We start from the raw sequence: 22839 nt of genomic DNA on the forward strand, positions 1-22839 counted from the left end.
AGATCTTTTCGTATTTAGATCAATGGTTGATATCAATTTATATCTAAGGCCGTTCAAGCAATCCAATTAGGATACAATTTCAGGCATGTACAACGTACGATTACCAATAAGCTATTATACAAAGTCACCTGTAAATTGTCTTTGAGAATTAAATACTACCAAAAGAGTTGGATCCCAAAGGTCAGCCTAAATGTTAACATGTTAGCTTCATATTCCAACTTCACAGTGCAGCATATTCAGGAAGAAACCTCTAGAGAGTATCATGATGCCCTTTGTTTAAAGCTACCATTGCTAGTTATTAGATATTTACCAGTGGAAAATACTACATTGAATCAGAAGCTACAAGCACTCTTTTACCAATCATCAATCTCCCAAGATGCAGAAACTGTAGTAGAATGTCAATCCAATATACAAGTTCATAGGTTTGGTTGCTATATACAAGTGTGGTGTGTGATGTGTATTCTGATAAAGTCATTGTGTTCATCCGCTTCTCCTTCAGATGGTATCGCCACCATCGTTAGAAGAGCATCCTGTTCATGAATTACACTTCAATCATTTGTAGGAGTTCAGATCTGCATGCGTATCTTTATACCTCTGAAGCATGTAATCTTGGCATTTGATTGGAGGGAACCTAGAAAAGCATCACATTGACACCAGTAAGAGTCTGAAATTACAGAGTCAAAAGAGATGCTTTTTGAAGTAGCTATATCTTCCAGACAATCCGTCTCATGCTAAATGTTTCATTAGAAATAGCAACGGCATTTTGCATAAAATACAATGTTTTGGCAAAAAGCTGCAACTTAGGTCCAGTATCAGCTGTGAGAAAAAAGGGGTAGGAGTTTAAGGAATACAAGAGCAGTTGATAATTGATGTACTCACTTTGGAGGATTCTTCTCTGATTGGCATGTAGGAAGACATTCGACAATGCAATCATGATTAGGCTCAACAAAGTAAGCTATCTGCCCAAGAAGAAAAATAAATCAAGAGTCATCCGTGCTGTCTCTTCTAATGATGATACAGAGCGCATAGGATGTCAGAAATAACTATTACCCGCTTTTCCATCCTATGAAAATGTTAGATGAAAACTTGGAACTGAATTCACCACAACCTTGGTTTTCAGGGAATTCGTAATATAAAACATGACTATAGTCATGTAGTCTAATTTTGCAAAATTGAAGGTTTCTATTGGTAACATGTCTAGGCCTCAAGCAGTGTTTATATAATTATCCCATTTTTTATCATTGTACATTTACATCTGCTTGGTTAAATGGATGGTTGATGATTAATTAAAAAAAAAAGAGAAAGCATTACCCAAATTAAAGATAGAGATTTTGCGTGAAGAGTTGTCTCATGAACAGATTTCAAAAGCTATAAGCCTTACCGAATATCTTTCTTGGCCGTTACCCAAGACTCGGTGCAACGTAGACCTGCATTCAGATATAGAAAAAAGTCACATTCCTTCGGTGTATGAGCTGAACGAGTAGATGGTAAACTATTTGTAATTTTCTTAAATAGGTGAAATAGCTGGATTTTTTACAGAGAAATTCAACACTGAATTTCTTGCAATGTATGTAAAAAGTACTAGCAATATGCAGTTCTATACCTAGGTGCTAGTAAGACCATGACTGGATATTTTTTGGTAAAATACGTATAGTAAGCGAACAAATAAAAGAATTAAGTGGCTCAAGCAATAAGAAAGATGAGTATTCATCGTTATCCTGGACAATAGGGCTAAGTCCAAATGTTCCCCTATCACTACTTCTAAAAGATTCTTTCACGGAACCATCATAGAATATTTGCAATATTTTGGTGCCAAGTAGGTAAAAGTTTCAACTGTCAAGCTATTATTTCAGCTTTAAATTAGGGAACCTGAAAAAGGGAGGGAAAGAACTAGTAAACCAGAAAATGTAAGACGAAAAGTACAACTGAACCAAACGACGCAACTTTCTATATAACAGAAATAGGACTAATGTGATGCACAAGTACGTAATACTAAACTCCAAATCAACTTCTATATACTTGTATACTACCTGAAAATGCCGTTGCTCCATCGCTCCAGCATATCACCAAGATTAACTATAAACGCCCTGAAAAATATATTGACAATTAAATGAATGAGTTCATAGCCTGATGCATTTATAATGTCTGAATTGACACCATAAGAAGGTGCATTTGAAATCCAGATATCCACATTCTATACATGACGCCTCTATACATGACGCCAGAGGTGACCTATACAAGCATCATTCTTAATCACACCTGAAGATCAAACCGAGACATAATCGGATCACCTACTTCTTCCAAGTTTCAATTGGGGCACACAACCGTTTCTATATTTGAATCGATTCCTTAAGTCAAGAACAAAGGACTGCCGCATTTAGAGAAAAACATCTTTGCACAAGTAATTGGATGATTATATGAGTATTTTCATGCAAAGCTAAAGATTGAATGTAGTCAACAATAAATCATATTATGCATGAATAATTGGTGTCGGAAACACCTTCAAACTAATACAAAATTCTGCCCGGGAAGTCAAAAATATACAGATCACAAAAGCCACACCCTTTCAGTGGTTGTACATACTCCCAGACCTGAGGCTTGGCATCTCTGTTTTTACATATCTGCAAATATTGGAAATTTTCTTATGTAACTTGAGTAAAATGGGAAAGAAGGCACATCAAAGATTTTCTCTTGTGCAGACCTGAAGACCAACGATATCATCTGTTGCCAAAAGGGTAATTAAACCAAAATCAGAATGTGCACCAGCTCCAAATATTCCCTTATCAGGCTCAGAAGCTCGATCTGTGGTAGTTAAGCACTTTTAAAACAAGAACATATCAATTATGAAATGCTATCTGTCTTGGTTAAATCTCAATACCTTCATAGTGTAGCAGCCGTAAAGTAGCAATAGGTTTTCCAAGCATTTCAGGATGATCAAAATAGTCAAAATTTAGTTCAAGTGCACGGGCTATCAACCGTGAAACTTTTCTGGCTACCTCTCTGTGGGGATCAACAAATTGAAGGACGAATGACATGAACCGAAAAATTAATTGCACTGAATTTCATCTACAGGAAACTAGAGGCTGGTGATCATAAAGAAAACAGGTACCAAGTTTTAAACTCTTTGTAGGATAATTATAGAAATATTTGAACAATACTGTATCACCAATCTTCATTCTTAAGAAAATGACAATATGTATCAATCACTTCCTTCTATCTTGGAAAACCTCTTCAGAAATACTAGTGACATCATGCTATTGTTATACCATGTGATAATGGAAAGAATATTGGTTTTTTGCATATGTCAAATCCATTAGACTTTATATACAATATTATCTGGTGCAAAAAGCAAAATTTGTTTAACTACTAACTTACTATAAACCAAATGAGGCCACCTTATAATGAAAGTATCAGTGTGAGGACAGTCTCTAAAAGCATTTATGTACTCTAACAGGATAATGTTAACTTAAAGCCTCACTATCAAAAATTTCATGAACCATGAGGCTGTCACAAAAGGTTCTTGCACTAAAGGAAATGGAAACATATGCTAAGGCATTTAGGTGATGAGATTTTGTTGAGATGAGTTCAACTAATTCATATCTCATAAGAAAATATCAGTTCTTCATTCTGTTTTGCCAGCTAGTTTGTCCTTGTAGCTAGAACAAGAGGATAAATCTTAAAAACTCCCAAAAGGAATAAGTGAACAGTTAGGGTGCCTGCCAATATAAAAGCATAGGATTGGGAAAGAAGACAACCAAAATGAGTATCAAAGTGCGATATCCCAATCTGCCTTTCAAAACAATAAAACATGAAAAACCATATGCATCATCTGTGTTTGAATTTCCAAAAGTGGCAGGCAAGCTGTAATAAACTAGTAAACATTTTCTCTCACTTTCAATTTTAGCAATCCCAAAAATGTCCAAGGACAATAAAGCACTATAGATATAAGGAAAAATAAATAAATAACTTGATTAGCTGCATTGATGAAGGATTCACATCGAGAAATTGCATGGAAATGTCTCTGCTACTATCATAAATGATAGGCAATATAAAACTTACAGTGCCTCCTGATGATATTTCTCCATAGTTTCCCTCCATGTGGGCAAGATATCTTTTAGCCATCCAAAGAACTCGATAAGTACGAAACATTTTTGTAATAATCAACTTGGATAATCTAGAACAGTCCAATTTAAACCATAGTTGTCAAAGGTGAAGCTGTGCATTCCTAGGTGCAAGAAGCAGCGTGAAATGCTAGTGGACAACTTTTTCTTTGAGGTTTGTGCTTTTCTTAAAGCCCTGCGCTGTTTCGTTAAGGTGCAAAGAACACATTACTAACTTTGGTAGGGATCTGGAATGCTTGCTTGTAATAGCTTGCAAGTTATATGCATGAATATGTGTCATATGGTGGGTTTGGCTAAATCATATTATTTTAGCTGACTAAATTGGTTCCATTATGCAGTGTAGCTGATAGAATCACTCTACTAAGTTCTCTACATTCTCAGTCTTTTTATTTATGTCCTAAATTGGCTAATAAATGTTTGTTGTTAAAAAATGTTGTAAAAAAATTATTTTTGTGCTTCATTTGACTCCTCTCCTTGTGCATGCATTTAACTGCCTGAAGATATTGGCACCTTCATTTACCTTGGGCATGTAACAACTATGGTTCAAACCAGTTTTTCTTCATAAGATCACTTTCTTTCTAAATCTACCTGCACGCGGCCACTTGTTCAGCCCATAGAATGGTTTCTGTGAATCCGAATCATCTTCAGATACTTCAACGCCAATGTAATATCCCTCCTTATAGTCCCCTGAAATGTCAATGTAGAATCTCAGTAGGAAATATGAATTGTAAATGAACTTTTCCTGCACTTTGTAAATAAGATAAAAAACATTAAAAAAAATGAACCAGTGACAGCACAAACCATGTATCTGAGTGACAGGGTCCAAATGTTCATCAAAAACAGGAGTATAACCTCGATTTTTCTCATTCCTTAAAAGCTTCATCTTTTCTTCCATGGGCAGACTAAAAAATTTTTTGCTTTGGGAGAAAACCTCATCCATGAATTTCTTTTCAATTCCATGATTCGTTACGTAGAAGAACCCAGAATCCAAGCAAGCCTAAAATTCATGGTACAAGTTCAGGAACTAGAATCAAACATTACTTGCAAGATGAGAAAATGGGGGCAGGTTAAAGTAAAGTAGCCATTCAACACGTCCAGAAAGGCATATTAAGAGACTAGTTAGTATAAAAGAATAATAAAACCAGTTGGCCAAATCTAACGTTAAATCTAGTACAGATAAATACTACAGAACTTATGTCTTCTCAGTTTGTAGATCTTCCACCTAGGCATAAAACCAAAAATAAGACAGAAAGATCTTAAATGAAATCAAGGCCTCTTGCCATTTAACAAAATACACATATCATACTCAATACACCCTATAGGTTGATGTGGTTTGGTATCACATTCTCTTGTTGTATACATCTTCATTCACTTCTTATTGTCCAATTTGCTAAAGCAAAAAGTGAATGTTCCCTTTTAACTAAAGAAATAAATTTATTTTAAATTATAACAGAACTTCAAAACATAGTATTTACCATAAAATATCTTTTAGATAAAAACACTAAGTTATTTAATATTATAACCCCTGAAGCATGCTACAGCCCCAGGTCGCGAAAAACTGAAATTGAGATAGCAAAACTTCACTCAGAGAGGAAAAAGTTAAGTTGACTGATGAACAACTGGTGGAAATTACATATGCATAATTAATTTGCAGAGGTTGACCACTGCCTTCCTGTTTTTTAATTCAAACTATTCACAGGCTCAAAATTCTTTCATATCAACATAAACACACGTGGGGGCGGCAGTTGACTGAAAGATAATGTATGTTCTTCACAAGAATCAGTGCATTAATAACCAATTCTAGCAAATCTTATCTGCAAATAAAGAAACTTAACCCAAGACCTAATACCTACAATCCAACTGATCCATCAGTACTCAAAATACAAATACACACAAATAAAAAATGTTTACATAGCAATAATTCGAGCAGGAAAAAGTAAGAGAAGGAGAAGTGGGTTGCCTGTTTAAGGAGGGAAACAGAGGACTGAATATCAGGGCTCGAGAGATCAATGCAATTCAGAACTGAGATATTGGTGGTTCCTGGAACCTGTTGATCATTTCCGTTGCTAGAATTCTCCATCTTCTTTGGTTGCGTGTTATTCTTGTTATAGTGAGTATAAACCTGTCTGCACTAAAATATATATAAATATGTATATATATAACCATCACCACAAAATGTTCACTCCTCAGTTCATCCACATGAGCCCTATTTATCAAACATAACAAAGTATAATTCTACTAATAGTTTATATACCACCATAACTTTTATTTTACAACTAATGTTTCTCATGTAAATGAGCATTATTCATAATGATACGCAAGGAGTAAAATGCATACTGGCCAAACTTGACTCGAATACCACCTTGGACCAAGCTAAAATGTGTGGATACCACAAATTCTACACCTAATACTATTAGAAAATGAATGAATTGCACCTCAAATAATCAATATTATCTATACAAATCCATTAATACAATTTATAAAAAAACTTATAAACACCACATGTTGGGTTTACTCATTAGTTCCTTTCCATCGAATGCCAACAAAATTACACAAATTCATAAGTTGTTTCATAATCATGCTGACACAATCAAATGCATCATCATTTAATGATTTGCTTACAAGAGAGTAGACATGATATTCTACCATGAGTTCATCACCACCACCCCATTATAATCCACACACAGCCACTGAGGTCATTTATTCTCCACAGGAGCCTCTCGGGCCAGTTATAATCCATACAAAGCCTCCAGAGCTGGCTATGATCGACAGAAAGCAATGCCATTTATTACCCATTGAGAGAACCATTTATAATCACGCAGAGCCTTCTTGGGCCATTTATATTCCACACAAAGTCATAGAGGCCATTTATCATCCACAAAAACCATTCGAGGCCACATAAAGGGGTCTTCATGCACATTTTTCATTTTTCATCATCCTAACAATTCATTAATCACCATTCTTTTAAGAAATTAATTCCACTTCATCACAACATCATTTACAAGCACGAGGAAACATTTTTATTCAAAACATGAACATAGCTATACACTTCCTTCTCTTGCTTCCACTTTCACATCATATTCATTCAAATCGAATCCCAAATCAACTATACAAGTCCCAGTAGATTACTTCTAGCACAAATTGGGCTTCATATATAAAAGTAAAATGCAGAGGAATTAATACATATACAGGGAATTAGGACATAATGCTAATTGTTTACTTATAGAAATCCTAGATAATATGAGGTCTTAGCTTGTCACTAGTGTGTTTTCCAACACTTCCGGCTCCTAATGATATTTCAAATGTTGATTCATTTTGAAATTCTATTCAATTCATAAGAATAAAATTCAAATACTTACATCACTGTTAAGTTCATATAACAAGAAAGCATCTATGTACTGACTTCACAATTCTCCCCAAAATTTGATACATCCAATATAAGTACCATTTCACCCACACCCTCTAATATCGCTCTAGTTTCAAGTCCCACAAGAATTACACAAATTGGACCTATAGATTGTAAGTTACTAAGATTTCAATACAGCATGGTCTGAACTGCAACAAAAACTTTTATTCAAGTTGATCATCTGAACAAAGGAACTAGCTTGTAACCAAAAGCACAAAGTTTTAGCCGACACACAGAAATTTCCAACGCCACAAGAATCATTAAAATAAAGTTGTGAAAGTGAAGATAACACAAAATACAGAAGCTAACTGATACAGGAAAATGTCCTGCTACTACTTGTCCACTTAATCCATCTTTTTCCCCAAATTCTATATAAACCCAAACTCAAAAATCTAACAAACAAATTACAAATAAGATACCTTACTAATCACAGCTGTGGCAAGTATGAATTTCACATCTCTTAGTGAATTTAGTGAAAAAGGATAAGATTTCCCTTGTTCTTTCACTTTTCTTGTCTCCTTTCTCTTCCCCTTCTTTCTTTTTTCTCTCTTTGTTTTTTTTCCCCTTCATTTGCTGCTTATACCTATTTGGGCAATATTAAAAGTATATTTCCTCCAAAAAAAAAGAAAAAAAAGGACAAGAAGGAAAGTATATTTCTTTTGGGAAAATTTTGATCCCCCCAATTAGTTTAGTCAATTCTAATTTCAACTTTAATATATTCTTCTCAAAATTCAAGCACCCTTCCAAGATTTTGTGTTATCCAATAAATCCCAAATGAATAAAACACACATATAATCATCATATAATGTACTTTTATTTTGTTACTAGAATAAATGACACGTGTGAAAGAAATTTAAAAATATTATAATTAATTTTTCTTATATCGATCGGGCTCTGATAATTATTTATTATAGGATTTTTAAAAAATTCTGAACTTATAATTTTTTTAAAGAATAAACTTTTATATGAATTAGCGGGAGTTGTTCAGCTTACTTAAAAAGCCCGAATGGTCAACATATTTCTTGATTTTCCTTTAAAATAAATTAATGTGTGTGACGCAATTGATTAAAGTTTAAAAATATCATTATTTTATCTTAATTGAATAAAAAAAAATATATTATAAGAAGTTACTGAAAAATGGAGAAAAAAGTCATGTTGAAAGAATACAAAGTCAACTCTATGTACTACAAGAATATTAAGTATCAAGAATAGGGCTAAAATCATGAGAATTATGCTAAAATTGGGGTATTTGGGCAAGAGTCATAGAATTGAAGCATGATAGTTGGGATTAAAGATATTAAAGGGGATCAAGGGAAATTATACCTTTAAATCCTCACGAACTTTTCATTTTTAGCAGAATTTGGAGGGAAAAAGCAGGATTGTAATGGATCACGTTGTATTTTTTATAGATCGATAGTATAAATATCACCTCTCTTTTCTATGATGGGAATAGGTTGATGAAAGATTGGAAAGTAGAACCTCTGCAATGGGCATTTATTTAAGTGTATTGGAAAGTCCTTCAGTTGTAAAGGGAAGTCTGCTATGTTTCAGTGATTGTAATTGTCTTGTATATTAAATAAATCATTTTATCTTATTTAATTAGATTATTGTGTAAATTTATTTCTGTTCAATATCAACTTGGCGTCGTACGTGGAAAACTTACAACCTCAATTCTAAGGATGCAAATGCGATCCCGAGTGGGAAACTCTGGGGCAAACGAGGAAATTATGGTAGAGGGACAACATAATGGGAAGCTTCGGAGAATATGAACAGAGACCCACTTCAGGAATCAAGATAGAGATAATAGGAATTGGGCCAAGTGAGGATGGCTTCAGACCTCCAGCACCCTAACCTCGAATAGTGTAGTTGCCGCAGGAAGCGCTCCAATAGATGATAGGAGACGCATTTGCCTGCGCTGCGGAGAGTTATTTTTCAGTTTTGGGCTAATTGTCAAATGTATGCTTCTCCCCTCCATTATTTTAATTATATGTAAAATTATCCTTAATAAATTATATATTTTAAATTGTTAGGGAGGGGGTAGGCAGCCTGGGGATGGGGGTGGGTAGTTAGGTTTTTTTTTTTTTTTTTATAGTTTTTTTAATATATAATAATAATATTTTTTTTATAATTTAAAATTATTTATATATGGTAGGCAGCGATGGGGGTGGGTAGTTAGGTTTTTTTTTTTTTTTTTATAGTTTTTTTAATATATAATAATAATATTTTTTTTATAATTTAAAATTATTTATATATAATATAAGTTAGATAATTTGTTGAATCCAGTCCTTTCATTTTTAAAATCTCACGGTTGAATTAATCGATTAGATCGAACGATCATTATTTAATCAAAAAAGAGCAAACGATCAGTAAAATAAAAAATAATATATACTAAGTAAGGGTATAACGGTTATTTTATGAAAATTTTAACACGATTTAACGGAGAAGAGCAATTGAGCTACATTAAAAAAACAGAAAGGGATTTTTCACCTATTTTTAAAATACATGAGGATCTTTAACGGACTTTTTAAAACATAGACAACGTTTATGCATTTTAGCCATTTTGCAAAATAGCACAATTTTTTTTCTGCAGATTGGGATTTTAAAAATGTTTCGCTGGTGTTCATGCCTAGCAAAACTTCTTCCAAACATCGGATAGGTCTTGTACTGTCTGAGGAGAGCCCAAGAATAAAACCAAATGCAACCTAAAGAATATGAAAATTTGTAACATTAATTTTCTTTGATTGCAGTAACCACTGTTAAGAGCATCTTTAAACTATATCTATATACAACTTGAAGTTCAGCCTATGCCTGAATGAAGGAATGAAATATGAGCTTCTGCAGTATACTTGAGTTATTGATGCCGCTCAAAGTGTAAAAAAGAATTTAGTGAATCAACAAAGGAACCCAGAGAGATTCTCCACAACCGTAAACTTTAGATAAATTCCAGAAAAACCAATGAGCGCGACTTCTGAGTGTCATCAAAGATGTTTTATTGATGCAGAAGCTGAGGAACATCAACCAAACGCTCCATCATTTGCAGTTGATCATAAGGAGCGATCTGCAGTAGAAAGAACCAAATGTGTTGAGCCTGAAGCATTACCATGAAAATGAATATAGCCCTGCAAACTACCATTAGATGCAATCAAAAGCAATGATAAGCGGCTACAACCTACCATTTATCATGTAATTAACAATAGATATTAGCCTAATCCCCTGTAGCTGACAATTAAGGTCGCAAGCATCTCTCATTACCCCATTTTTAGGTTCCCAAGCTTTTGCAATAGGTTATCAGCTAACTGGCTTTCCAGTGGTTATAACTAAAACTCGTGACTAGTTACATGTATCTTAAGCAATGGTTCACCAACTCTCTAGCGCCACCACTGAAATGTTGAACAACAATTGATATTGCTAATATGTTTGATCGCTAACAATGAGAGTTTTACTTTACCTAATGGTAAGGTTGGCAGCTAAACAAGTCCCTAATCCTTACATACATACATCTTTTAAGAAATCACAACCAGCCTACTTAGGAAAGCTCTAGCATGAATGTTCATTTAACAGAAATAGTTTTTAAATGCTGATAGTTGGTAAGTGACAACTGGAATGATAAATAAAATACCTGGTTAAAACCATCTGGCCATGTTATTGATACAGCATAATTCCCCATTGGCCGAATTTCTTCAGGTTCAATGTCCTCAGGGATGTCGGCATACTGTAGTTTCTGCTCACCAGTCCATTCATCCTGTTTGGACCAGCAACAAAAGCTTCAACGAAAGGTACAGGTAGCTCTATGATGGATCCAGAGTTTTTGACAGTTGGATCCACAGCAATGGCTACAGGAAGCGGCTCTTCCCACGGCAGAGTCATCATTGACTCTATTTATTATTATAGGAAATCAGTCTATCAACATCTCAATCTGATCCCTTTCTGGAGCTAAATCTGACGGTATTGTCAAGGGCTTTATTATTTTTCTTTAATTAAACTTGTGGTTTTCTTTTTCCTCAGGAGACTGAAAATTCCTTACTGAAAGTATATCTTTATAGAGCTATATATGTTCGGTTACATCGACAGCAATTCAGGACAAAGTTTGACCAATTGGTTGATGCTCATTCAGTAAACCCAAACTACGATTATGACATAGGGTATGTGCACACTGCATAAAAATTACACATATCAGCCTAAAATTGTTTAATGCAACGAAATAATATCAACTTCCCCACCACCTCCTGGTACACTCTTGATGAACAAATATATAGGTACAGAAGGATCCAATAGAATTGTTCTTATAAAGCATCATTAAAGCGGAAACCAGAATGGAGCTCAATTTTGGGTAAAAGCCACTAGGGAAAAACTAATGGACTATTTTAGGAAAGAAAATGGTTAAAGTCTGCTAAGGGAGTCAGCTTATCAGTTTTATTATTAATGTTTACATCATATTCCAGTTACATTCGTGTGTCTGGGGAAAGCACACTTGGCCTTTCAATCACCAAAACAATATACTTGATGTATCAGTCAATTACCAGAGTATACTGTAAAAGCATGCTGTATCCATAAAAGCTTTCTTCTGAGAAGTAATTTTAGTAGTAATATCCACTGGCTTTCAGAACTTTTGGCTGGTAACGGTTGTCGTTTCAAGGACTATAAATGCATAATTGACAGATGTGACCATTCTTAACTTAACATGCACACAAGTACCTTAAAATTCATGTTCGCAACAATCAATCTTAGTTGTCAAATTTGCTGATATGCCACTAGGTGTTTCATTATTCATCACTTCAAAGATTCAAATGTCAAGATTTTTGCCATACCACACTTTCAGCTGATCTATCATTTCGCCTCACAGTTGCAGGGTGCAAAAAGAACTCTTCATCTGATTCAGGTACTTTGACTCTGATTGCCTTCATAGACTTGTCATAAGTGACTGCTGTTGAGACTGCACCATACAAGCATAACAAGCCTTAGATCGGTAGCCATGGACTCATGAATAGAGAGAATATCATTCATTGACTAATGAACCAAAATATTAAGCTACCTTGTTGGCGGATTTTGGCACACTGTTGCACGACACAGACACCCAAATCTTGAAATGCTCTCGCAACTTCACCTTGAGGATCAGCCACGACTTCAGGTACTCCGCTATCTCCAGAAGCTGATAGCTGTCAAGCAATCACCTTATGTCAGAAATGCGGATAGTTTTGATGTATTAATTTCAATATGTTTGATATTTTCAAATAGAAAATGACAGGTAATTGTCACTTTAAGTTGGAAGATCAATAGAGCAGAATGGTTATTTGTGGTCCCTTGATTTAGTCTAATAGTACAAGGAACATATTGTTTACCCTGCACTCTGATCCAAATCATGTTGCATAACCTATTAATATGGTTATTTATGGGTTAATGTGCTTGATACTAGATGTAGAACAGACTTTATTGTCATGCAGATGGAACAACTAATAGCAACTCCTGTATTCGTTAAAATGTTTCAAGTTGTGAAGTATCCCAAAAAGTTTCTCATTACTAGTAACAAGCCTATCACTACAAGGAATGCACAACATGCTGATGTTTATTTCAAGATGATGGAATATGACATTAGCACATCGAACCTAGCACAGTGATAATTCAATGTTTTAGAGGTTAATTTTGTGAAATTTAACGCATAAAGCACATAAAATATCCAATTACTTAGCTAGTATGGATGATTTTCATTAAGCTCAAGCATCTTCATCTAAAACAAGCAGAGATCAAGCAAAATGGAAACAAAAATGAGAAGGATTCTGAGATAAGCTACGTGGGGACTATAAGCATTTGAAAATATTTAAAATATTAATAAATTTTACAGTATACAACTAAATTGGCATCTCAAAAATGAAATCATTTGCAGCATTCTTTACGGAGTCTAAACTATTGACATCAAATGAAAGGGAAGATATAAAACAATGGACTCATCCTTTCCAGTATTCCTTTGACCATGTCAAGTGAAGTAAACACTTGTATTAAAAAGATTTCAAATCCAACTAAAAATGATACCACGCAAAGACAAACACAAGAGTGAATGTAAAATCTTAAGACATGTTATGACACCTTATTAGAGTTACAGAGTCAGATATCATAATGGGACATTTGTCATTGTGCTTATGTTCTACGAGCGATTTATTTACATTGTGAAGAAATACTCCAGTTAAAAACAGAAAGGAAAGAAGTCAGAAAAGAATAACTGAAAGAATCCTCATCTTTTTTCTTTTATAAGAAACTCCAATTACGAGTTACAATTGAATACTCAATCTTTTGTCCCCTTAGCACATCAATACTTTATGAGAATACTGACATTCAGGGCAGTTGCATTATATGTCATCATATACAAGTTCTAGTTCATGGAGGAGGACGTACAACATCTGATGGTGAACAGCTTGCTAATAAGCCTTAAAGTAGAGAAATTTTCTTCAGGGAAATGCACTCATACTCTAATTTTAAGAAATGAAATCCAATTTATCTGAGTATATCTACACTATTTACACAATCATGAGAGCAACTCACAGTTGGTCTGATAGGAAGCTCAAATAGATGGGGGATCCCAAACTCCTGGACAACCTGCAGATATGTATTTTGAATGAGCAAGCTATATTTGCAAAAGATATGTATGGAAACTTCTCATATTGTTTACATGTATTTAACTACTATTCTCAATGTTTCATGAGAGGGTTTTACTCATGACATGTTAGTTTCTTAAGTACACCAAAAGGTAGGTTAAACATGTGCAAGATATTGAAGCATTAGAAAAACCTGAGAACCTGAACCTCTGCCAAATGGATAATATCGTTTTCCATCAGCATCAAAATGGCACATGTTTTCAACCACTGCAACACAAGGAACCTGTACAAAGAATACAGTTCAAATGTAGCGCGAGATAGACTAAAACAGTTTTGGTATAATGGTATCTAATTTATGTGTCACTCCCATATTGATTTCAATAGAAAAGTCAATTTTATAGTTCAAATGGATGGAAAAGAAGTGATAGGATACAAGAAACAGGCCTTTAGCTTAGAAAACATGCGGACTCCTTTGGCAACATCTATGAATGCTAGCTTCTGAGGTGTGGTAACAATAACAGCCGCACTTAATGGGACGACCTGAAAGTTTAATCTACCTCAGTTAATTATGAGTGTCATTAGGAACTAGTAATAACTGCATAAAGTATACCGAAAGGAAACACATCAACTTCATTAATCATAAACTAGGAGATGCGTCAAAAGAACACCTGGCACAATGTAAGTTGAATATCACCCGTTCCAGGGGGCATGTCTATGACGAGGTAGTCAAGTTCACCCCTATATAATAGGAACATACAACTTGAGTCAGAATATGCAATAGATGATCAAATGGACGAAATACAATTTACAGTGATACTTGAAATCAAGTACAGAATTCTTCCAGGTACGTGAAGATAACTAATTAGGTTCTCCAGGTCAGGATGCATACAGTAGGATTGGACTATATTTTAACACAATAAATGAAAGAGTAGCCACACAATGTAAAAACATTTTAACTGTGAGAATATCGGTATTAAGTTAACCCTTGATACACAATTAAACAGGATCATCATTTTCTGGACTTCACCTACTTCCTGAAAATACTTGAGAAGTTATCATGTATTCATAAAAATATATCCAGATTATTTTACTCCTAAAGAAAGCATGTCTGTTCCAAATTATTTTACTCCGATAGAAAGCATGTCTCATAAATACTCGATATTAATTTAAAGAGACGGAAATTAAATAATTTCTTGCTGTAATGTAATTTCTTAAATATGGAAGGTCTTACATATGGACAGGAGACAAGAAGCAGAGAGTCTAGAGACCTAACAGAAATCATGCCAGCATTCTGCAAGGCAATTTGTTCTTCACTCTTCCCAGTTTAACCATAATCACGTAGGCATTCCCTTCCCTTTTTGAGTTATTATGTAGGTGATATATTTTTTATGTTTTCAGTTGGAAAGTCCTTAAAAACGAACTAGAGATATTGTAAATACTTTTGAAACTTTTCCTAGGTAAATGATGGGGTAATTTTGGAAGAAACAGTCACAACATTGACTTATTTTTTGGTACAAAAAGCCCACCATGACATCTTTTGCAGGAGGGATGCAGCACAACTAGCTGCAGCGGGGAAAGGTCATGAAAGATACAAAGTATGTTCCATAAATCAGAAAACAAAAATTAATGGAAACACAACTACATCTCAGCAGCTTATAAGATACACTTAGTTAATGATGCAGCAAGAAACACACCATACCATTCAGTAGTAGTCAGTAGTTGATTGATGACCCCTGAAACCATTGGTCCACGCATTATTGCACGGCCTTGTCCAGCAAATCCAAAAGATACAAGTTTAACACCCATGTATTCAGTTGGGATGATAGTTCTCTTCTCCGGATTCTACAAGATATCATTCAACTGTGATATGGTGACACAGACTGCTACAGGCAATCTATAGCAAGAATTGGTGAATTACCATTTCAAGCAACCGGTTTTCTGGGGACACCATTGTTGGCAAGCTAGGACCATATACATCAGCATCAAAGATACCAACTCTTGCACCCATACCTGCCAAAGTATATGCAAGGTTTACGGCTACGGTTGATTTTCCCACCCCTCCCTGCAGTTTTTGGAGTGATCATTTTGTAACGCAAATTGTAGGGCAGCCTCCAAGAAATTATGAACATTGAAGTCAAACAACATAAGAATGCTGGTTGAATCACTTACATTCAAGGTAATAATAAATACATTGTACATGTGTCTTTATAGAAGTGCCAGATCTATTAGAGAGCTAGTATTGATAAGGACTAGATACAGGCATACAAGTGCTAACACACATGGTGATATGAAAGCTACACTTTCAGAAGTTCGGACCTGTCCCCTCCATATAGTTGTCTCATCGGAAGTTTCAGCTAGAGACAACATCAAGACATTGTGATTCTTTCCAAGTTACTCTGGTATCCAACATCCTTATGACTACCCCAATATGGCTAAATGACCACCAAGAATCTTGAATAAAATAAATGTATGCAGTGAAGTGATCCCTTTACAATTGGCAGAAGGTTGTTGTGGGCTCTTTGAGATATCTTGCCCCTACATCTATCACAAGACAATATCTTCTTTGTCAGCCAAATCACCCAATATCCATCCAATAAATTTATCCAAAATTGGTAATTGAAAGGCAGTTCTTTGTCAATGCCCTCCTTTACGTTGAGCACTCTCCAGACGCATTCTACGGCATCCATAGGCTTATGTAGCCTATGTTACATCTTCATCCCACACTAAAGGAGATAAATCGAGTCTCTATTTTCTTATGGGGATGTTAGGGTTTCCTAGAGTGAGGTTCATGTAGTTTTAAGAAGTCACTAAATCCAAATAATCATGTCTTTCCTATTTTCTTTATCACTCTTTACTATGTGCAATTTTGGTATTCTGAATCCTATCCAGATTTAAGATCCATCATGAGTAGATCTAATAGGTTTTATGTGAACGAGCCCACCATCTTATCATTTTCTGCTAGATAAACTAAATGACTGATGAGCAATGGAAAACAAATCACAAACAACTCCGCATCCTCCATGAACTTTATGTTCACAACATTATCACACCTATTTGTAGATAAAGATAGAGCGAAAAAAGGAGAAGGCCAAAGGGAAAGAACAAGAGAAAATAAAAGTAAAGCTGATAACATATTTCAGGCATATACTGGAACTAAGTACAGAGACATGCTACCTTGCAACTAGAAACAGCCACCACATTTGATATTGTTTGTAGACCTGCTGGGAGTTCACCAGCAAAAACAGGTCTCGCTGGTTGCGCAGACATGGTCACCTTGACCGTTTCGACCCAGGGAAGTGCTGCCACTACCTCATGAGCCTTCTTCTCAAACTGCAAGGTTATATATCCGAGTTTAGCAGATCATTTCTTAAATAGGATTTACAGTATTCACCAAGAAGACAAAAAATTTATCCTCTATCATTTTGTATTAGAAAGATCTAGCTGAGTGAAGATGCTACTCAAGGAGAATGTGAGAAGAAAGAATGTCACTAGTGATTGTGTTTTATATACCATATCCTTCACTGGACATGCTGGTGTTGTGAGCTCTAACCGAAATGAAACCTGAGATTCAAAGTGAGAATGACGGATGAGGCATTTATCTCCATATGTAATTGAAGAACTCATTCAAATCCAATTTCTTGAGAGACCTCTCCTGACTCCTCGCTGACTTTAAGATCCTTCACAAACCCACATGAGACGATGTCAGTGCCAAAATCTGGATCAATTATCTGGGACAAGGCTTTTAGGACATCAGTCTCAGCTGTTCCACTTGCTACTTCTGAAACTGCAGCAGCAATTATTATTTTGATTAGATGAACTTTCAGAAATATATCAAGATAAGCAGTGGTTTCTGAGGTAAAAGCAATCAGCTTCAAGACGTGCTTCTTAAGCCAGGTAATCTGATATACAAACATAAAAACAGTTGATTTGCTAAACAAAGTATCTCCAAACAGTGATGCTCATAAGGGTTGCAAATTATTGTTACATATACATGATCAGTAACTCGTCCAAGACTCTAATGCGATATGCAAGAAGATTTCCATCTTCCTTGCTAAGGCAGTCCAGGAACTTTCCTACAAATCTTTGACAAAGTATTACTTAAAACTACCGAGGAGCAAATAAGCAGAAGCTATATTCCCAAGTAAACCTGTACAAGTTAGTGTTAAATAACAAATAGTTTCATTAACATATATGATCAACTGATGATAAGATGATGAACATTAGCATTCATCTCAATGATGAGTAATGGAATCTAGATCTAAGTGGTCAAATGCAATGCAGACTCTTCCAGTATGCACGATTTTTTCCCATGTAATTGACTAGGTAGGAGGTATATCAAAGAATAATACTAACTGGTAATTGCGAAAACAAACACTAACATGCTCATGTATCAGAGTAACCCAGTAGTTGTTTTGGACATATGAAAGACTTCAATTCAAATTTTTAAGTCTTTGTTTGAATACAAGTGCAGGAGAAGGAAAATATTTCTAAGGAAACCAAATGAACAAACAGCAAAAACCTCCCTTGATTTGTTTGGACAGATTAGTCCGTAATACACTGACCCTTTCAAACAGCTATTAAAATCTTTCATTTCCATATTAATAATCAGCTCACTTTCCATATTGCCTTTCCTTTCCCCGGATTATCTATTTTCCAGTCTCATTCTTTCTCCCCTTTCCTTTCCACTTCTTGGGCATATCTAAACTTTCCTTGTTAAATAACAAATAGTTTTATTAACATATACAATCAACTGATGAGAAGATGATGAACATTAGCATTCATCTCAATCATGAGTAATGGAAGCTAGATCTAAGCGGTAAAATGTAATGCAGACTCTTCCAGTATGCACGATTTTTTCCCATGCAATTGACTGGGTAGGAGGTATATCAAAGAATAATACTAGCTGGTATATTGCGAAAACAAACACTAACATACTCATGTAACAGAGTAAACCAGTAGTTGTTTTGGACATATGAAAGACTTCAATTCAAATCTTTAAGTCCTTGTTTGAATACAAGTGCAGGAGAAGGAAAATATTTCTAAGGAAATCAAATGAACAAACAGCAAAAACCTCCCTTGATTTGTTCGGATAGTTTAGTCCGTAATACACCCTGACCCTTTCAAACAGCTATTAAAATCTTTCATTTCCATATTAATAATCAGCTCACTTTCCATACTGCCTTTCCTTTCCCCAGATTATCTATTTTCCAGTCTCATTCTTTCTCCCCTGTCCTTTCCACTTCTTGGGCATATCTAAACTTTCCTTCAATCTCCTTTTTGTAAACCTTGTCCAATTTATTAAAGACCACCTGTACTGTCCACAAACCATGCGGCAGCTCAATAGGCCAAAAGCAATTGGAAAATTCAAAAGCAAACTAGAATGCATTTCTCAAGCTTGAAGTAGGTAGCACATCTAGACTTTTTATGTTTAGGACCCATATGATCTAATCAAGTTTCCGCCCTTGCTATGGACACACTAGCAATCCTTCTCAAGTTGTCCAGCAGGTATTGCACTTCTCATTGAAAAACATTTGGAATGGGCAAATTCCAACTTCACTAGGCCTTCTCATAGTCAATAGCAGCTGTTACTTTACAGAACAGATTAACAACTCAACACGATTTCATAAAGCAGCAGCTTCAATAAAATTCATCAACAAAGAAACACTCATGCAATTGAACCAAGGTTTCATATTTTTCAAGTGCCACTATTAGAATGTGGCCATAGTGCCAGAACACGTCCTTATAATAATTTCCTCTCTCATTAGACCACAAAGAAGTAACATAGCTCTTGGACAAAGGGAATGTATAAAATTCAGAAAAGGGCAGTCATAATAATCAGAGAAGAAGTTCACCTTGGGATGGAGCAGCTTTAGGTGTGACTGAACTACATCCTGAATCCTTATACGAATACCATGCTCGCCTCAAATGTCTTTTAGATGTAAATAACGTAGCAGTAACGGGTTCAAGCAGAGATTTACCAGCGACATGCACAGGTCCTACGTGAGTACAAGAACTGATCTTAGCTTCTGAGTGGAGAATGGAGTTCTCAATATACAGATACTGAATATAAAGAAACTCACTCTCTTTTGACTGCGATATGGAGCAGTGAAGCGCCCGAGTAGAAGAAAACGGAGCGTGAAGAAGCTGCATTTTTCTTCCGTTGTGCGTGTGTATGTGTGTTTGTGGAAGAGAAATCAAGCCTTTTTGAGCAGAGAATTGGGGCCTCACGTTTTCGCTCTTGTGTGTACGGGTGGCATGTAATCTTCTTGTCAGACTCTCCATTTGCAAACTCCACTCTCTCTTTTCTCTGGCTTTTGTTTTTTGTAGAATTTATATATTTTTGTCCCTAACGTTTCATTATTAGTGAATTTGCCTCTCGAATTCTGAAATTAATCAAAACCATCCCTTCATCAATTTTTCATTCTAAAAACCCTAATTTACTGACTTTCATTATATTTCTAGACAAAATTAACCTAATTGCACTCCATAATGAGTTATTTTATTTATAGATAAGTAGACTCTCCTCTCCTAAAATTTGGTATAATTATACGTAGACCTCCCGTAATTTAGAAAATTACAATTAACACCCTTGATATTTACTTTCATCTAACAAATAAGTCACTCCGTTAAATTTTGACTGAATTCACTAATATTAACAAAAAAAATTGAAAAAAAATATATGTTTACATTCGATTGACTTATTACTAATTTATTACAAATTAAATAAATATTGTGCTTGATTTAATTAATTAATTATTGGAGTTGGGTTTTAGTTTATTTGAATATTGGATTAAATAAAGTTACACCTTTCGTTGCTTATTTTAATTTTCCCCACCTATACACTTTCTTTTATTTAGTCCTTTAAAGTTTTAATATATTCAAATGGAAAAATTGCAAAATAACCCCTGGTGTTATACAAAAATTGCTAAAACCTTATTCGTGTTCAATAAATAGCCTAAAAAAAGCCTTTATAATTATAAACCCTGCAAAAAGACAAACCCTCTCCGTTAAAAAAATAGAGAATGGCCTACACGCGCTATAAATGAGAGCGAGATAATATTTTGACCTAATTTCAGCCTTTGACTTCTTTGAATGAACAAAATTATCCTTAATTATTTTCTTTTTTTATTTTTAATTAATTCTTTATATTTTTCATATTTTACTAAGAAATATTATAAATACTAAACAATTAGTATCATGAAATATTTATATGTAAAACATATTATTACATCAAACTAAATATTATACATATTTTACATATGAAAAATTTTGTAGGATTGTTTTAATATTTATAAGTTTTTACAATCAAAATAAATAATTCTTTTCTGGGTAAATGTTATATTTGGTTTCTTAAGTTTTTGTTTAAATTCATTTTAGTCCCTTAAGTTTATTTTTTGACTTTAGCACCCCTAAACTTTAGTTTTTATCTCAATTTGGCAGCTCAGATTATTTTTCGATGAAAATGTGGCTAGAGTTTCACTTTTTGGAGGGTAAAATGGTCAATTTAAGTTTGATTTTACCACTTTAGTCCCTTAACTTTATAAAATTATCAAATTAGTCCTTTTTAAGGAAGAAAATTATTATTTTTTATATGTTTATATGGTGAATATGATGTGATTATCTTATATGAAAAATAAAAATTTTGAACTCTTGTGAATATAATATTAACATATTGGTTAACTCAAAATAAAATAGTCTCTTTTTTTTTTCACTTTCAAAAGTGACCAAAAAAATCAAAATTATAAATAAATTTTATAAAACTTATCTTATCTAAAAATATAAAAAAATGTAAGTTGATTTTTTAATCGATCTATGTCAAATAAAATTAAATCTTAACAATGTTATTAAATATTAACAGCTATAATTTTGAAGAAAAAGTTGGTGGAATGTACCTTTTAATTAGATTATTTGATGGATTTCAAATATATATAAAATTCTTTTTCACAGGTTTTTATAGATCTTTTTCTATAAAAATGTGACTACATATTTAAAAAACATCTTAAATAAATTTTATATATTTAAAATCCACCAAATAATCTAGTTAAAAAGCATATTATACCAACTTTTTATTCGAAAACTCAAATATTTAATAAATATTGTTAAGGTTTAACTTTTTTAAACTTATCTTTAACTCTTGAAATAAAAAAATTACTGACTTAGGTTTTTGCATTATATTTTCATATTAGATAAGTTTTATTAAACTTATTCATAATTTTGGTTTCTTTTAACTACTAAAATAAAACTGTTTATTTTAAGTTGCAATATATCATTATTATATTTACAAAAGTTCAAAATTTTCATTATTCACATAAGATAATTACAATATATCTGCATTAAATAATATAAAAAGTTATTTTTTCATGTAAGAAAGGATTAATTTGATAATTTTTATAAATTTAAGTGAAAAAAATCAAAATCCGGCCAAATTTTTGCCAAAAATGGTTAAAGAGATCAAACTGAGACAAAAAGTAAAGTTAAGGGATGCTAAAGTCAAAAAATGAACTTATGGGACTAAAGTGATTTTAAATAAAAACTTAACGGACCAAATATAGTATCCTTTTTTCCTAAATATGATTAGTTTATTTGATTTTGTGTTGAATATATTTTGAAATTATATTATTTATATAAATTACAGTAAATAAATTTTAATATTTTAATATAATTATATTTAAATATAAAAATACATAATTAACATAATTCATAAATTAAAATTTATAAAATTAAA

The 22839-nt window shown here is 33.7% G+C and overlaps 2 protein-coding genes across 6 annotated transcripts; both read right to left on the minus strand.

Moving 5' to 3' along the window:
- LOC105162109 (2-oxoglutarate-Fe(II) type oxidoreductase-like) lies at positions 328-8109 on the minus strand. Of its 5 annotated transcripts, none has more exons than XM_011080051.2 (12): positions 7947-8109; positions 6082-6243; positions 4923-5118; positions 4710-4808; positions 4060-4111; positions 2879-3000; positions 2702-2802; positions 2563-2621; positions 2031-2087; positions 1382-1427; positions 880-959; positions 328-631 (listed from the first exon to the last, which is right to left on the minus strand). In XM_011080051.2, the coding sequence occupies exons 2-12, from the start codon at positions 6199-6201 to the stop codon at positions 553-555; spliced, it is 1011 nt and encodes a 336-aa protein (XP_011078353.1). In that variant the 5' UTR covers positions 6202-6243; positions 7947-8109; the 3' UTR covers positions 328-552. The 5 variants fall into 5 exon arrangements, with proteins under 5 accessions (XP_011078353.1, XP_011078357.1, XP_011078352.1 ...); XM_011080055.2 differs by having other exon boundaries at positions 4974-5118; positions 6082-6247; XM_011080050.2 differs by having other exon boundaries at positions 6082-6252.
- On the minus strand, positions 10235-20400 carry LOC105162111 (fe-S cluster assembly factor HCF101, chloroplastic). The gene is made up of 15 exons (XM_011080056.2): positions 20195-20400; positions 19967-20110; positions 17762-17898; positions 17625-17675; positions 17289-17444; positions 16033-16176; positions 15814-15956; positions 14783-14852; positions 14559-14654; positions 14308-14397; positions 14062-14115; positions 12560-12683; positions 12336-12460; positions 11147-11269; positions 10235-10585 (listed from the first exon to the last, which is right to left on the minus strand). Exons 1-15 carry the CDS (start codon positions 20394-20396, stop codon positions 10517-10519), a joined length of 1728 nt encoding a protein of 575 aa, XP_011078358.1. The 5' UTR covers positions 20397-20400; the 3' UTR covers positions 10235-10516.

This window comes from Sesamum indicum, linkage group LG5 (assembly GCF_000512975.1).
Source record: "Sesamum indicum cultivar Zhongzhi No. 13 linkage group LG5, S_indicum_v1.0, whole genome shotgun sequence".
NCBI classification, from domain to species: Eukaryota; Viridiplantae; Streptophyta; class Magnoliopsida; order Lamiales; family Pedaliaceae; genus Sesamum; species Sesamum indicum.